This window comes from Plectropomus leopardus, chromosome 5 (genome assembly GCF_008729295.1).
Source record: "Plectropomus leopardus isolate mb chromosome 5, YSFRI_Pleo_2.0, whole genome shotgun sequence".
Lineage (NCBI taxonomy): Eukaryota > Metazoa > Chordata > Actinopteri > Perciformes > Serranidae > Plectropomus > Plectropomus leopardus.
Window position 1 is genome coordinate 22,098,442 of NC_056467.1, and position 16,121 is coordinate 22,114,562.

A 16,121-nucleotide genomic window follows, 5' to 3' on the forward strand; every position below is an offset into this window, starting at 1 on the left:
GGTACCAGCCCCCACACGCTCCTGGCAATATCCATGTATTGCCCTCGACAACCTCTGCTAATGTGTCCTGGGAACCAGGATATGATGGCGGCTTCGAACAGACGTTCTCTGTGTGGTATGGTCCAGTGTGAGTGCTTTTATTTAACTTCAGATCAATAGCAGCAGTCTGCAGACGTGGAAACACTACCTGGAGGTTAAGGGCCGAGTTTGACATACACTTTTGTTCCTGCTCTCTTTACTTATGGTGATGATAAAATATGTCATAAACTCAATCCGAAGCAGAATTGTTTTGTCAGTATTTTCTCAGGGCATTTGGTAGATGTGCATGTGCATAATTCATGGTGGAGTGTCACACATCTCACTCAGCGTCATACATGTAGTACAAGTACATGCACTTGATAGTACTCAGAACAGAAAGGGTTTTTCAGTGGTGGATACAATTTTACTAGCCACTCGTACCTTACCTAAGTATTTCCATTTTCTGCTACTTTATACTTCTACTCCGCTGAAATTTCAGGGGAATTTGTTATGCTTTTTATTCCATCCCATTTAGTTTATCACTCTACTCGTTCATTTTTTTATGTTTAGATTAAAAGTACAGAATTTAAGAGGCAAATAAATTATATTATTATTAGAAATTCATAAAATATATATCAGTAAATACAGTTATTAAAATAAGCCCCATCTTTACCAGCTGCAACAAGTGATTTTTGCTATTTCCTGAATGTTTCTAATCCAATAATATAATATACATTGTTCTGAAATGGGTCATTCTGTATTTTTAGACTGTTTACCTTGGGTACTTAAAGTATATTTTGTTGGTAATAATGTTGTACCTTTACTTGAGTAAAATGTCACATGACTTACTCAGATTATTGCTACACTGTGGTATTGCTATTTAAACTTATCAACACAATATGAGTACTTCTTCCATCCTTATTTTTTTTATACATTTGAGTAAATCATCTGTCTAGATACCACCAGATATACGTTTGGTGACCTCAAAAACAAGACAAACAACAGATGCCTCTGAGTGTTGTTACGTTAAGTAATATTTACATGGAGTTGAGACAATAAATTTGTGAGTAATTGTAATTACCTTGGTAAGAGATAATGATATGCTAAATACATTTAAATACAAGTATTGCAAATGTTAACACAAAAAAAATAACAGTGATAACTGACATAAGGTCGTAGCTCTAATGAGGTGAAATGCGCAAAAGATTTAGGTTGGTTTAGATAATTTTTTTAAACAGAGTTTACAATATGCAAATAAAATGCAAATGTTGAAGGGATTTTATTTCCCAAGTGGATAATTCAAGTAGTCTTAAAGGTTAGAGGTTTTTCCCAGTCATCAATGTTTAAAGTGGAAAATCAAACATCATTAAACACTCTGACTTTAGGAATAATAGCTCTACAGTTACTTCTGGCAAACCAACAACACCAGAATACTCCCTTTACAAGGTAAAGCTGAATGGTGTCATTGAAACAGATTATACATTTCAAACAGTACACATTTCAAATTCTTGTTAAATAGACATTTTTTGAGCACATTTGGACATTTTAATGTAGTTAAAGACATTATCTTTGTTGGGCTGTCCGTGCTCTCACACACAAAACTTTAAAGGATTATGATAACGGGAAAAAAAGGGCACTGATTTACTGAGGACACACATTACGGCTGACTATACTGATGAAGAGTTTTAGTTCTTCTTTGTCAATCAAACTCGATTTGTGTAGCCCCTTTCACACAGGTTGGTGCAATTTAAAGTGCTTTTACAGACGGCTCACAAGCTGGAAATTAGAGGGTAGGAATGTAAATGGTAAAATGACTCAAGATTAATGCACATAAGAAATAAAAATAATAAAAATGGGATAATAACACCAATAAAAATAGATTAGAAACCAATAACATATATAGGTAACTGGATAAGAGGGCATGAATCCTATAAAAGCATCAATACAAATGAAGAAATGATTAAATGAAGTGTTTTAAGTGAAGTAAAATCATTCTATCTGAATTAGACAGAAAATATTTTTGGTGCTTGACCCTTAAAATATGTGAACATTTTCAGCACCCACCTACTGAATAACACTGTCTTGAGACTACAGTATTAAGGGTATAAAATCATGTGCAATTTTTCTGTTTCCTGTCTCATTTGTGTTCTCAGGTCAAAGAGAACAGACTTCGGTCCTCACGACTGGCATTCAATGCCAGTTTCTGGTGCTCAGACATGGTTGGTGGTGCCAGGGCTGGAGCCTGGGACAGAGTACCAGTTCAGTGTGTTGGCGCAAAACAAACTGGGCACCGGCCCATTCAGCGAAGTTGTGACAGTCAACACTGCAGGTGGGCTCTTAATCAAAGGTTTCTCCATCCGTATTTGCTGCTTTTTTGACTTCAGAACAGACCCACTGAGTTGCACTGGGACACTATTTATATTTTCAGACACCTTTCATTCCATACTGCCCTCTAGTGATGTTCAAATTATTGCATAAGGAGAAAACATATATCATTTAATCTACACTTTAGTATGGTACCAGTAGAATTATCATAAAAAAATCTTTAATGAATACCAATGAAAAATATAATAATAAAGCTTAGAGCTCCTTGTAGCAAATACACAAACAGTAAAATCCTCTCTGGGAACTTTAACATCATTTTTAGAAGGATTAGTGCATGAACAGCACAGTTTACACATACATGAGATTTTCTTTTTTAATTTTATTTTTTGTTATGCTACCATTATTATGGAAAATGTGATAACCAATTTCTTAAAAAAAATATTTTTGATTTAAATGAAACAAAAGATGTAGATGAGATTATATTCAAACCCAAATACATGCAGGAAAGAGTAAAAAAAAAATGATTTAAGTGTCTTTAAAGGCCAGACTAATCCTAGGCCTTTGAATGCAGATAACATTATTTTTCATTTTGTCATCCACATAAAAAAAAATTATATTTAGAGCAAACTTTTAAAGCATCATCTTTTACATGTTTTATTCACTGCTCCACCTCCACAGTTCATACTTTATTAATTAAAAGTGATTTTATGCCTCTTTGTTAACCCCCTTTTGTTGGGATTTAAAAGAAGAACACCCAAAATATCAGCCACCAAAGCTATTAAATCATTCTAATGATGCTATGCCTAAAAAAAACATGGTTTTCTCTGCCATTTAATGATTGATCCTGAGATTTGTAGGCTTTATAAGGAAAGAAGTTGAACCAGCTGATGTTTCTTAAGTAGTAGACACATTTTAATGTGCTGAGTGATACAGTAGATAATTGTCACTACAATCACTTTGAATTGTTATAGCAGGAGAGGCAGAGGTGTAACTAATGAAAGTAATGATGGCACTGTTCCATTTAGGTGTGCCAATAAGCCTTCGTGCATGATACCAAAGATTTATTAATGTTATTAGTTCCACTTGTGTTTGACAAGTCAACATGTTTACCGTGAGAAAAAAATGTAGCAGTGAGTTTTTAGGTCAGTGAATGTAGCTGTTATTAAGAAATTAATATTTTGAAGAGTAACAAAAAATTCAGATTTACATGTTTTAAATTCTTGTGTGTTGTAATCCAACTCATGCCTCGAGGGCACGCTGCCATATCCAGGCTGTGTGGGCCGCTCTTTGAACTGAAACTGAATTGTATGGTATTTAAAATCAATGGCTCAGCAAAAAAAGAAAAGAAAAGGCAAGAAGGGAGAAAGGTGCATTGCTGGGTTTCCCAGCAAACACTGGGAAAGACAATGAAGTGAAGGTGTTGAATACAGTCATGAACAGATAAAGGCACACCCAAAGTCCTCTGAGTGTGTGCACTGAGTCAGACTCTGAAAAAGAAAAAGGAAACAGCATATGAAACAAATGCTTTGTCATCTCACTGTCGTAGGTCAGGTTCTATCACATTTTCTTAAATAAAGAAATGAATGCATTAAGTGAGCTATATACCAATCAAACCCCGAACTATGATATAACTCAGTTTTAATTATAAAAAGAAACTATTACTTTGAAACACCATGAGACTTTATGACAGTAACTTCCTCACAATACCGGCTTTGTTCTTTACAGTTTAAACCCAGATTCTGCTACTCGTTGCCAACAATGTGTTGGAAAGCTTACCTTCAGTCAACAAAGGCTAAATGAGGCTTGCAAAGTTCTGACCTAGTTCACACACTCGGAAAGCAGCCAACAGATAAACCGTGGTCGACAATAAGGTTTTTGGTTTATACTGTATGTTCCCTTTTCCATACATTGAGTGCCTTATTCTGTCATATTTAATGTTATTTGCTTTGTTTTTTGATGTGCAATGAGAGGGATAGATTTTAGGTCCACATCATGCGTCATTAAAATCACACTGTTTTGTAGTATCTCCTCCTGTGCTTTTGTCTCTGAAAACCGAGACAAATATTACTGCACTGTTAGTTGTTTTTTTTTTTTTTTAAATAATTTGCTGTGCCACTGTACTACCGATGGAATGGTTTGAGTGTCACTCGATATTAGTTTTGCATTCAACTCTTTTTGCTTTAAGTTCATAATTTGATAATGTCAAACATGACAATTTTCGGGAGTAAAATTGTAGAACAGAAAAGTGCGCTCTTGTGTGCGTGCCTCTGAATAGTGTGTCTATTTTTAGATGTGTGTAATTAGGAAAACTCTGTCTCAAAGCTTTTCTTTTTTTAAAAAAAAAGAAAACAGTCAAAGTTCACGATACATTAAGCAATTTTAGTCTTTAGCCAGCAGAACTGTAGAAGGAGACACTTCAAAGAAAGCTCTCTCTGTATGCAGTCTGAGGTTAGGTGGAGTATTTATGAGGGGATTGTGTTCCCTCAGCGCTATGTTCCCTTATATCAGTGCCTCCTCCAGGGAGGTAATGTTTTCATGTGTGCTATCGATAATGTTTGCGCAGTGTCTCTGACAGTTCTTTAAAGATTTTAACACAGGCAACCCTAAACCCAAACCAGGTATAGAGGGGCTGAGAGAACATGGATCCAAGAAAATATTGAGCTGAGGGAACACAGGGCCTTATTTGGGATGGAGAAATGTTCACAAGGGAACATAAAGCTAAGGGAACATAGGGCCAAATTTTGATGTAAAGAAAATTAATTGGTGGTGAGGGAACATAAGAATGACCTTGTTGTGGGAGTTGTACTTTTTAGGGAGCTTAACCACTCTACTCTCTCCATGTATAGGACATTTTTCAGGCAACCAATTACATGATACACAAGAGCAGCCAAATCCTTTAGTGTTACTCCGTCCTGTTTGCAAAACCTTTTTACTCTAATCATTTTTTAGCCAAGATAATGGCAGTGTTGGTCTGTCTGTCAATTGGTCTAACACTTTTGGCTCAGGCTGAAATATCTCAACAATTATTGGATGGAATGGGATAAAATTTTGCACAGACATTCAAGGCTCCCAGAGGAAAAATCCTGTTGATCCTAAATAAGTATCAGGTAACAAGAAAATGACCTGAAAATTTTCGCTTTAAAAGAAGAAAAAAAAAAGCGGAAAATTTGTATTAATAGATTAACCATATATTTAAAATTATGATACAGAAAAAGATGTATAGATATATTTTGTTCATATTATTTAGGAACTTTTGGAGTCTTTTGTTTGTTTTTTTACTCATCTTTTCTTTTTCTTTTTTTTTTTTGCTTAATTTTAGGGATTTTGTTTTTTTCTTTTCTATCCATGTTTTTGAAAGAAGTCAAACCAATTTGCTCAGGTTTTAAAGGGTTAAGTGATGTGTTTTGATAACTATTTGATTGATTGCGCCTTTATTTGGTAGGCTACACATTCATGTCCACCTCAGGATGAATTGTAATAACTGATCCATTAACTTTGCTGTCTTATGGTCAATTTTTTATTATTTTTTTAATAACGAAATACCTGCAAAACAAATGACATTCTTGTCATCATCGTTAGCTGTTCTTTGTGTTTAGTGTTAATTAGCAAATGTCAGAATGCTAAGACTCTGAACAAAGATCACGGTAAAGATTATGCCTGCTTAATCATCAATGTGTTAATGTTATTGGGAGCATGACTTGTCAGCAATGCTTTTTCTTTCAGAGTATTTCACTGCAAAGGATCATTCTGAGAACTTTTTTTTTTTTATCTGGGTCATGTCTGAATAAGTTTCCTCTGTTAACTTATGTGTGCAACATTTCTGGTCCACAGGCTCTCCTCTGGGTACCCCAGAACCACTGGTGCTTCTTACTCCACCACGGTGCCTCACAGCCAATCGCACGCAGCACGGTGTCCTCCTTACGTGGCTCCCTCCAGCCAACCACTCCTCACCCATTGACCGATATATCATGGAGTTCCGCCTCGGGGAGAGGTGGGAGGTTCTGGATGACCTGATCCCATCCACTGAGACTGAGCTCATAGCCAGAGACCTCGTTCAGGTCAGTTACATACAGCACATGTCGATACAGAAACATGGCTGTGTGAGGTGTGGCACAAGGGCTGAGTTACTAAAAATAACTATAAAAATGACAAAAAGTGATATAGTTTGTGGCGCATAAATTGCTAAGAAAGAAAATGCAAACAAGACACATCATGAACTCCTATCATGACACAACTTTTCATATATGATACATTTTGATATTATTTTAGATATTATATAATCTTGTCCTACATAGACCAATTTTCAAAACACAGCCACAAATCTTTTTGAACATGATTTAGTAAGGTATAAACAAAAATCTGTGCACAAGAAGGTGGTAAGAAGAGTGTGTTTGGTGTGTGTCTCTCTCACAGGAATCCTGGTATGAGTTTCGAGTGATGGCTGTCATGGATGACCTGATCAGTGAGAGCAGCAACGTAGTGGGAGTGTCTAGCACAGGTCAGTTTCATTACAAGGAAGAATCACAAATTATACACACACAGACGCTTGATCTTTGTGAGGAATAGATTTGTGAGTGTTTGTAATCCTTTCCCTTTCACCCATACATCTGCCCCATTAGATCCCTTCCCCCCTGCGGAGTTGCCTGATGAGGGGCTGGCACGGCCGGTGGTGGCGGGTGTTGTGGCAACAATCTGTTTTCTGGCAGCGGCAGTACTGTTCAGCACTCTAGCAGCTTGCTTTGTCAATAAGCAGCACCGTCGCAAACTCAAGCGTAAACCAGGTCGGTCTCCCACTCTGCTTCATCTGCTTATAATAAATGTGATATATGTCTGAACATGGATGGATTACTGCATGGGCCACATGAGCCAGAGCCCGTGTTTAAAGTGAATATTTCTTGTTAGAAAGTCAATGAAATGACTGTGAGTAGACACAAATTGAATGTCAAAGAGATGAAAAATGACAGAAACGACTGCAACAAAATGCAAAACAGCTATGGAGACACAAAAACTACAATAGATGCAAAATGACCACAAAGAAACAGGAAACAACTACAGAGATGCGTAACAGCTACTTAAAATGTAGAGACATAAAATGACTCTAGAGACACACAACAACTACATGACCATAAAAAGTCTCAAAACTACCCCAAAGAGAAACAAAACAGCCACAGTCACACACTTTGAGTACAGAGAGACACAAAATAACTACATATAGATAGAAAATGACCACAGAGACAAGAAACAACTACAAAGAGACACAAAACAACTACAGAGGCAAAAATTGACCACAGAGAGACACATAACTACATGTAGAAGCAAAATGACCAAAAAAGACAAGAAACAACTATAAAGAGCTGCAAAATGATCATAAACAGACTCAAAACTACCACAAAGAGACAGAAAACAACTACAAAGAGATGCAAAACAACTACAAAGACATATACTGAGTACAGTTTGACACTAAAAAAATTACAAATCAATGTGTTTGACATCTACTCATGGTGTTCAACAGAGGAAATGCTAAATTTAAATGTTTTTGTCCTCTCAGATCCTCCCTTGTCGGTGACACACTTCAGGAAAAGCATTGAGTCACCGTAAGTAAAGCTGAACGCCGGAGCTGCAGTCTGCCAGAAGTGGCTGCTACTGTGCATCTTCTAATGCACCTTTTAAAGAATCTCCCCTCCTGTGCATGCTGTGAGAAGGCTCATATCTTAACAATAACAACTACAAATAGCGAAGTCTACTTTGAAGAAGCTGGCAGCTGAAAATGCGGCACTTTTTGGGAACCTGGTCAGTGAAGCTTCTTCCGCACAACATGCTTTTTCCTGTGCTTTTAGACAGGTAATACGCACAAACCAGACAAGCATAATAGAATAAACCTAAGCCCACATGGATTATAAAAAAGACTTTAATAATATGTTTGGACTATTTGGAGGGTGTGGAGGAACGTGCACAGTAGCAGCCCCTAGCGGATTATGAGCAGATTAAAGAAAGTTCAAAGCAGCCGAGTCAGCATTTTAAGCACATTACCCAGAGTGTCCAAGCTGCAGTATGTGTATTGATTTTTGATCCATCTGTATTCTTTAACCTCAAACGCTGTCTGCTTTCTGCATGATTCTAAGTGTTCAATAATGCTATTTTTTTCGTTTAGCTGCACATTTAATGTACAGAATCCGCTACATGTGTGTACCGTATTTGTCTGTCTGTCTGTAAATCTTGTGTGTACATGTATGATTACATTTCAAAAGATGCTCATTTGTGACAATAATCTGTGTAAATCCCATTCCAGAATTAATGTTTGTTTGCCTGAGACTTTAGGTAAACCAAGTCAGATACCTTTTGTTTATTTTGTAATGAAGTGGTCCAGGCAGGTCAGGGAGTTCACACGTAGTCCTTCCTGCAAGTGGCATAGTCAAAGATGAACCAGGCCCATGTCGTTTGTCTCCCATCGCAGGCCTCCTCTCACCCCCTTGCCAGGGGTAGAGCCCTGCTGGGACGAGCCTGCCAGGAGCAGTTTCTTGCCCCCGCCCGCCAGCCCCCTGTGAGTGCCTGCCTGCACCAAAATACAGAGTGTGCTGCACTGCACTGGCTTGGCTGCATGGTTAATGCATTGCATAGAAATGATCAACTATTTGTTGTAGAGAAGCCTACCGCTGGCCTATTTGCATGCACAGACTTCCACACACCATGCAGGGATTAAACTGCATTAGCTCAGCTGCATGTACAGTTCAGTACTGTGTATATGCACTCTTTATAATGTGTGTCTACCTGATGCATTCACTGACCCAGTAAGTGTTGACGATACTGCTCCTGGTGTGGGCAAATGAGGCCTGGTTAGATGTCATCTGCTTTCCTCACATCACCATTTGGTGCAGCATATGGAAATCGGTCTCATGTCTGCTCAAGAAGACATAGATTCAATAGATGTGTGATACGGTTGTCATGGTTGCGTCGTTGTCCTCCTCTCATCCTGTCATTCTGGCTTGGTTCATTAGCTGCTGTCCTATCAGGATGCTGGCGCCCCCATAAACTGGTCATTATCATAATGCAGTTCATTATGGCTGCCTTGATAGAGTGCTTTGGCTTTGTATTGTGTCATCTGTTTAGCTCAAGAATGAAACTGCAATCATGTTGATTAATTTACAGCATCAGATGTTTTTCTTTTTTTTGTTTTACAACCCAAAACTTTACGCACCTTCCCCTTTGGAGTTTTAATTGTATATGTTGAACTAAGCCAGTGCCTCATGTCTGCATTTTTTATCAGGTTATCATCGGGGAAGATAAGTCCAGAGAGCTCTCCTCCATCTCGGCCCCGCTCTCTATCTTCGGAGGGTTCCCAAGGTCCAGGCCTGTACGTCAGGAAGCTACCCAGCCCTCAGAGAGAACGAGAGAAAGAGCTCTCCTTCTACAAGAAAACCAAGCGTGCCATAGCCAGCAAGAAATACAGTGTGTCCAAGCATGAGGCGGAGGTCACCACGCCTATTGAGCTGATAAGCCGCGGCCCTGATGGCCGCTTCGTCATGGAGAGCCCACCGCCCCGCCGCATCCACGGCTTCCCCTTCGCAGAGGAGTCTGACATGTACCCCGAGTTCCGGCAGTCTGATGAGGAGAATGATTTTGACCCCGGGCCTCTGCCGCCCATCATGCCCACGCTGCGGCCCCAGCTCTCCCCAACGTCCTCCAGCCTGGAGTCAACGCAGCCCCCCACCTACAGTCCCCGCCTTCACAGGGCCATGGAAGGTATGAGCTTTGCAGAGGGCAGTGCACTTCACGCCTCAGGGCAGGCCCCGGCCTCCCGCTACAGGGGCTTTCCCCAGGGCCCATTCTATGGGTATCTAGGCAGCCGCGTCGAATCAGGGATTCCACCACCATTCTACATGCCTGACATCAGCCCGCGTAGCTCCGCTCTGTCCTCACCCCCAGGCACCGCCGAGGGGCCCTTCGGTTACCCATCCATCCCCGAGGAGAGTGGAGAGATGGAGCACCATCAGTACACTGCCTCTGGCCATTCTCTGTCTCACACTCACAGCCCTCCTCCTCGCTCTCCTGAAAGCTGGCAGCCTCATGAGTTACCCTTCCTGGGTCTAGAGGGTCCACGATTCATATACCCACCTCACCATCCCTTACATCACCCCCAGGACCTCCCTGACCCACCCCCATACCCTCCTCACTCTCTCCCCCCGAGTCGCCTGCACCTCCCTCCCCTAAAGGATCCAACAAGCCCTGGACTCCTGCAGCTGGAGGTCCCTGTGGCTCCCCCAGGCAGAGACAGGCCCCTGGGGCCTCCGGTTAGGCGTTTAGCTATGCAACAGGCCCAGAGTCTTGGCCAGCTCAGACACACGGCCCACGGTGTGGGTGTACCAGTGTTGCCTTACCCTGACCCGGCAGCCCGCGCAGGGAGCCCAAGCACAGCCCCCAGTAGTAGCCCTCAGTCCTGGCTCAGCCCGAGGGCGGGGCGCCGGGCAGACCCCAGCCTACCCCCGCTAGTTCTCCAGCCCTCCCGCCTCTCACCGCTCTCCCAAAGCCCCCTTAGCACCCAGCCGGGTTCCCCGGATATTCTTGTGCGGCCCCCTCCGCGCCCCAGCATCCTCCGCACCTCTCGGTCTCTGGAGATGCCTGAGATCACCCTGCAGCCCTCGGCCACTGTCAGTTTCTCCCGGAGGTCCTCCCTGACCGCCTCTCCCACTCAGAGCCAGGGCGCCAGGCAACCCAGCCCCAGTTACCACGCCCACATGTCCTATGCCTCCACTGCAGCCAGTTACCCCTCCCAGTCCCCCTCTCCCCCTCTGGAGGGCAGGGATGTTTTCGGGCAGAGGCCATCCCAGAGAAGGACAGAGGAGGAGATGCTGCCCTCAGAGCCCTCTCAGCTCCAGATATCAGCCTCAGGGTAGGTGATCCATTCCAGTAGAGAATAGTCACATATTTATTTAAAGGGGAGACTTGTCTCCTCGTCTGCTCTCTATTCCAAATTTCCTCGGTATTTATCCAGTTTTACTTTGATGTTTTCATTTAGGCATAATTAAGATGCATATTGTACTTTAATATGCAGAAGGCATGTAATTGCATTTAGCACACATTGTATCAGTTCATAAAAGTGACAGTTATCTAAACTTGATGGCATGTGATAGCTCAATTTAATTTTAAGATAATTTATTATTGTCTTTATCATTTGATAGCTTCTATTTAAGCTCATAAAATATTCATTACAATGCAAATTAAAGTCAAAATAATGGCTACAGACTACAGCTTAAACATTAAGCTACAGGCTACAGAAACCTCAATTTGACTGTTTTCAAACCTGTGACTTTTTTTTCTGTCCCCCATTTTGAACATTGAAACTTTATATTTCACAGCTGGATATAAAATTAATTTCAGATCAATTATTAAAAGAATCATGAAGGCAAAAACTTAATGTGTGATTCACTAGCAAAAGCTATTTTTATGCTCAACTTTAACAATTTGTTTAACATTTACAATACTTACATACAAAGAAAAAGGCACCACTTTCTGATAATTCACTCTTTATAAAGCACTTATAAGCTGCAACTAATGGCTAATAAGGGTCCTAATTAATAATGGCTAATAAATTGGGTTTTTTTTATCTTCTTTATAGAACCGTGATAATCATTTATAGAAACAACTTTTGGGTTGCCAGGTTATGGAAAATCTCTATAGCTGTTAAGTCATTAAGAGGCATCAATAAATGGTAACAAAACCTTAAGCACCAAAGGTTTTTAACTTTATTGTAAGCAAAGAGAAAAAGTGTAATGGCTAACTCTACAGTATTTGTAACCATTAATAAGCCATTTAAGGGGATAGTTGGGATATTTTGAAGTAGGGTTGTATGGGATACTTATCCACAGTCAGTGTATTACATACAGTGGATGTCCGTCAGCACAATCCAATTTAGAGAAGCAGCAGGAGTGACAACACAAAAGCCAAGCAATTTAGTGCTGTGGATGGGGGGCGACAGCAAAACATATTCTAGCTACCTAAAAAATGACCTAAACAATGACCCACCTAAAAAACTGTTTTAGTATATGCTTTCTTGAGAGTATTTTCACCGCTTTACCTTTCCGTAATGACTTCAGTTCCCCATCTATGCTCTTCTCATATGGTCAAAGCAGTGGGAGACCAGCAGCTCCTGTGTTGAGCGATGTAAAATCACTGTTTTGTTGTTGTTTTTTAAATGGAGTCTGGCCCTGAAGAGAGCACGATAACTGCTTCAGTTCCCTATCAGAAATGGCTAAAATATATTTTGTTGCTGACCGCTCCACTCTGTGTTGGACTCCTGTCTGCTTCTCCAAACTTAGGGCATGCTGACTGACATGTATTGTAAATAACACACTCTTTAGGGATAAGTGCCTCATAAAACCCCGCTTCAAAAGATCTGACCTAAAAAGAGAAACTTACAATATAAAGAGTCTGCAGGTTGAAATGATAACTTGTTAATAAATACATTTTCAGCCCTTTTCCATTAGAGCTGAAAAGAAAAATAGGTTTTCTCCTGGAGGAAGACAAATACCCCGTGACCTGGCAACCCTAAAGTAGATATTATGGCTTATAACAGCATTAGAAAGTGATTTTTCAAAAAGGGTGTCTTATTAGAAGATTTGCACCTACTGTATGAAGATAAAAACTCTTGAGCTTAAGCCAGTTTTTCATAAAGAACTAATATAAATAAATCTCAATAGCAGGAATTTATTTCCGCAACAATCTGATAGATTAGTGCCCCGTTACACAAATTGTCATTATACCTACATAAAAACACAGCTGAGACTCACGTACTTTTACGCCCAACAGTATTTCTTCACTGCACACACTCCTGCGCCCTCTCACACCCACCTCACACCCCTAGAAGCTAAAGCCATGAAGCAGAGACTCGCTCCTGCACCATCACTGGCCTTTAAGGGAAGGTAGCTTATAGGGCTGCTGCTTTACAGAGGGTAAGGGTCTTACGTGATTTGTTTTTGATTGATCTCAGCTATCTGGGCAGCGTTGTGACCCGGTCCCCTACGCCGCAATAGGTAAGGGTCGGACCCATGTCTGAGAGGGGAGGGGTCAGCAGGGGGAGGGCTCTAATCACTCTCTCCTTTAAAGGGGAATCGCTTTGGGTTGTGCCTCTGTGCTGGATTCAAGTGAAGTACAACTAATAGTAATAATGACTGCAGGACACATTTGTCAATACACTTCCCAGGCACAGTAAGCCTGCTGTGGCGTAGGCTGCAGTAATTAGGCTTTTGAGCAAGCACGAGGAGCGGTTTTGGACTGTGGAGAAGCATTTTTGTCTTTGGATTGTCTTTTGAATACAGACATGTTTCCCTGCACCAAAAACAAAAGCCTTGAATCAATAGAGGACGCACATGAATGATAGACTGGAGTATTCCCCTTTAAAGTTTTGTTCCATGTGCAAAATGCCATGCATGCATTCTCTAAACTTCTCTCTACGACCAAACAAATAACAACAATTCTCAAACTAAATTCTTTGTCACATTTGTTGTCCAGAGTGCTTTCGTTTTTCTGTCATGTGACTGTTTTTTAATGGCCATTTCCTCCTCCTGTCATGTGACTTGTTCTTTAACGGCCATTTCCTCTTCCTGCCATCTCCTCCCGTCAGCATGGTGAAGCCTCTGTACACAGTGTTCATGTTTATGAAAGTGTGCTGTACAGTGTTCATGTTTATGGAAATGTACTATATTTAACACGCTGTGGCCTCTGCACACAGTTCATGTGATGATGGAAATGTTCTCTATCTGTCCAGGACTGTTTCTCACATTTGTCTCCCCCTCTCTGCTAATGCCTCTCAATCTCTCTCTCCACAGTGACAAATGATGGACAAGCATCTCTAAAGCTTTGTATTCCTATGCCTTTTGAAACGATACATGTTTGGCACAACAACCTGACTTAATGAAACATTAAGTCAGGTTTTGAAGCTGTTTGCATTCAGTTCTTTGAAAGGCAAAGAGCCACAATGAGCCTCATGAACCTCAACTTAAACATTAAAGAGTTTGTGAGGTTAATTTAAACTAATTTAACTGCATCTTTTATATGAGAGATGGACAACAAAACCAGAGTTTTCGGTATGAGGTAAAACAGCATACAGTGACAATGTGAAGCTACTTCAACTTGATGTGATTATTGAACATTGATTATTTTTCATTAAACTTTAGCATGTATCACTCATGAAATGAAAATAGTTCTTCAGGATTCAAAAAGAGCTCTTAATTTTCTCTATAAAAGCACACCTGCACACACACCTCATATTAACACACTCAGCAGACTGTCATGCATCTGCTGTAAATGAAAAACAGTGCTTATTGGCAGATGTGTTTAAGAGAGTCTACCATAAGAGTGCATCGTTATGGGAACAATCATTTTACAGTTCCAGAAATTATTTTCATTTTATGAGTTTTATACAGCAAAGAGAACAATAATGCCCGCATTTCTGAAGTAGTCACTATTTAAAGACCTAAACCTGAGTGAGCACAGTGATTGCAATCATTATCCAAACCTGCAATGTTTTTGTTTCCATTTTCAGCACTGTTACCAATGCTGTTCACACCTAACGCAAAGCAAATTTCTGCCTCATGGTACTTCTGCTAATATGGCTTGGTCTTTTTTGAGAATTTCTGCAATGCTTAAAAGGCTGTGCTAACTGATTAGAGAAGGCAGCTAATGGCTGACTTGGTTCGTAGTAAAGTATGAGTGAGTAAGGTCAGGAAAACAAGGTAAAGGCTATAAATCCTGGACTGGGTCTTTAATGTAGTGATTGCTTGAGAAGAAACTTAATAGCCAATAAATTCACCAAATCCACCTTATGTCAACTTTTCTTTCTTTCTCTCACTTTCTCTTTTCTTTCCCTCTTTCTTTCGTTCTTTGAGTCTAACTTTTATTCATCCATCACCGCAGATAGAAAGTGGAAATTCATCATCTTAGTGAAAGGGCTCTCAGTAGAAGTACAAGAGCTCATCAAATCATATGATACTGGAAATAGCAATGCAAAGTGCCATTCTGTCTTTTTCACATCTGAGACGGGACCGAACACGACTGTTGGATTAATGTAGGACAACGTGTGCTGTGCTGTGTCTCTTCTCCTCAGGGAACCTCTAGGTGCGTCTAGTGATCCTGCCGGGTCTGAGAGCTTACCAGCACTGCTACACCACTGTATTACTAAAGCCAAGGGAGTGGCTGCCAACAACAATAACAACACAACCTCTGGAAGTAGAACAGGTTTGTCTGTCGATTAAGTATTCATCTTAAAAACATGTAGGTGGTGTGTGACTTCTGCGCTCCTCCCTTTCAGGTGTGTGTCCCTCTCAGACCCAGCAGCAATCCCAGACACCCCAAGAGGGAGAGGATCTCCACAGAAAGAGGAAAAGGCAAAACAAGAAGAACCCCTATCGCTATTTGACCTCCCTCCTGCACCGCAGGCAGTCTGAGGAGGACCAGACAGGCATACTGGCCAGTGCAGACTCCGAGGGCCCAAATTATGGGACTCTACGCTGACCTGTGCGCCCACCAAGCCATTGGACTCGACTAAACTGACCTCCCCTGATAAAAAAAAAAACCCACCTCAGCCCTCCCTGCTCTGGCCTGGTCTCTAGCTAATACATTTCTTATAATCTCTAAAATCTCTTCATCGGCGTTTTGGGGAGCAGGAAACATCCAGCTTGAATGGAAGTTGGGAATCTCATTTGAAGACAAGAACAATGGCTTTTCTGAGTTGTCATCACGACTTGTCTCTGAGGAATTTCACTTGAAAATGCTCTGAAAATATA

The 16,121-nt window shown here is 40.7% G+C and overlaps 1 protein-coding gene across 1 annotated transcript in view; it reads left to right on the forward strand.

Moving 5' to 3' along the window:
- The window catches only part of igsf9ba (immunoglobulin superfamily, member 9Ba), an 80,635-nt gene extending 64,714 nt beyond the window's left edge, over nucleotides 1-15,921 (forward strand). The window contains exons 12-21 of the mRNA XM_042486012.1: nucleotides 9-127; nucleotides 2,172-2,347; nucleotides 6,175-6,401; nucleotides 6,757-6,841; nucleotides 6,963-7,124; nucleotides 7,892-7,937; nucleotides 8,798-8,884; nucleotides 9,608-11,230; nucleotides 15,443-15,573; nucleotides 15,647-15,921. Coding sequence (XP_042341946.1) covers nucleotides 9-127; nucleotides 2,172-2,347; nucleotides 6,175-6,401; nucleotides 6,757-6,841; nucleotides 6,963-7,124; nucleotides 7,892-7,937; nucleotides 8,798-8,884; nucleotides 9,608-11,230; nucleotides 15,443-15,573; nucleotides 15,647-15,849 — 2,859 coding nt within the window. The 3' untranslated portion in view covers nucleotides 15,850-15,921. The remainder of the gene's footprint in view (nucleotides 1-8; nucleotides 128-2,171; nucleotides 2,348-6,174; nucleotides 6,402-6,756; nucleotides 6,842-6,962; nucleotides 7,125-7,891; nucleotides 7,938-8,797; nucleotides 8,885-9,607; nucleotides 11,231-15,442; nucleotides 15,574-15,646) is intronic.
- Nucleotides 15,922-16,121: the final 200 nt, after the last annotated feature.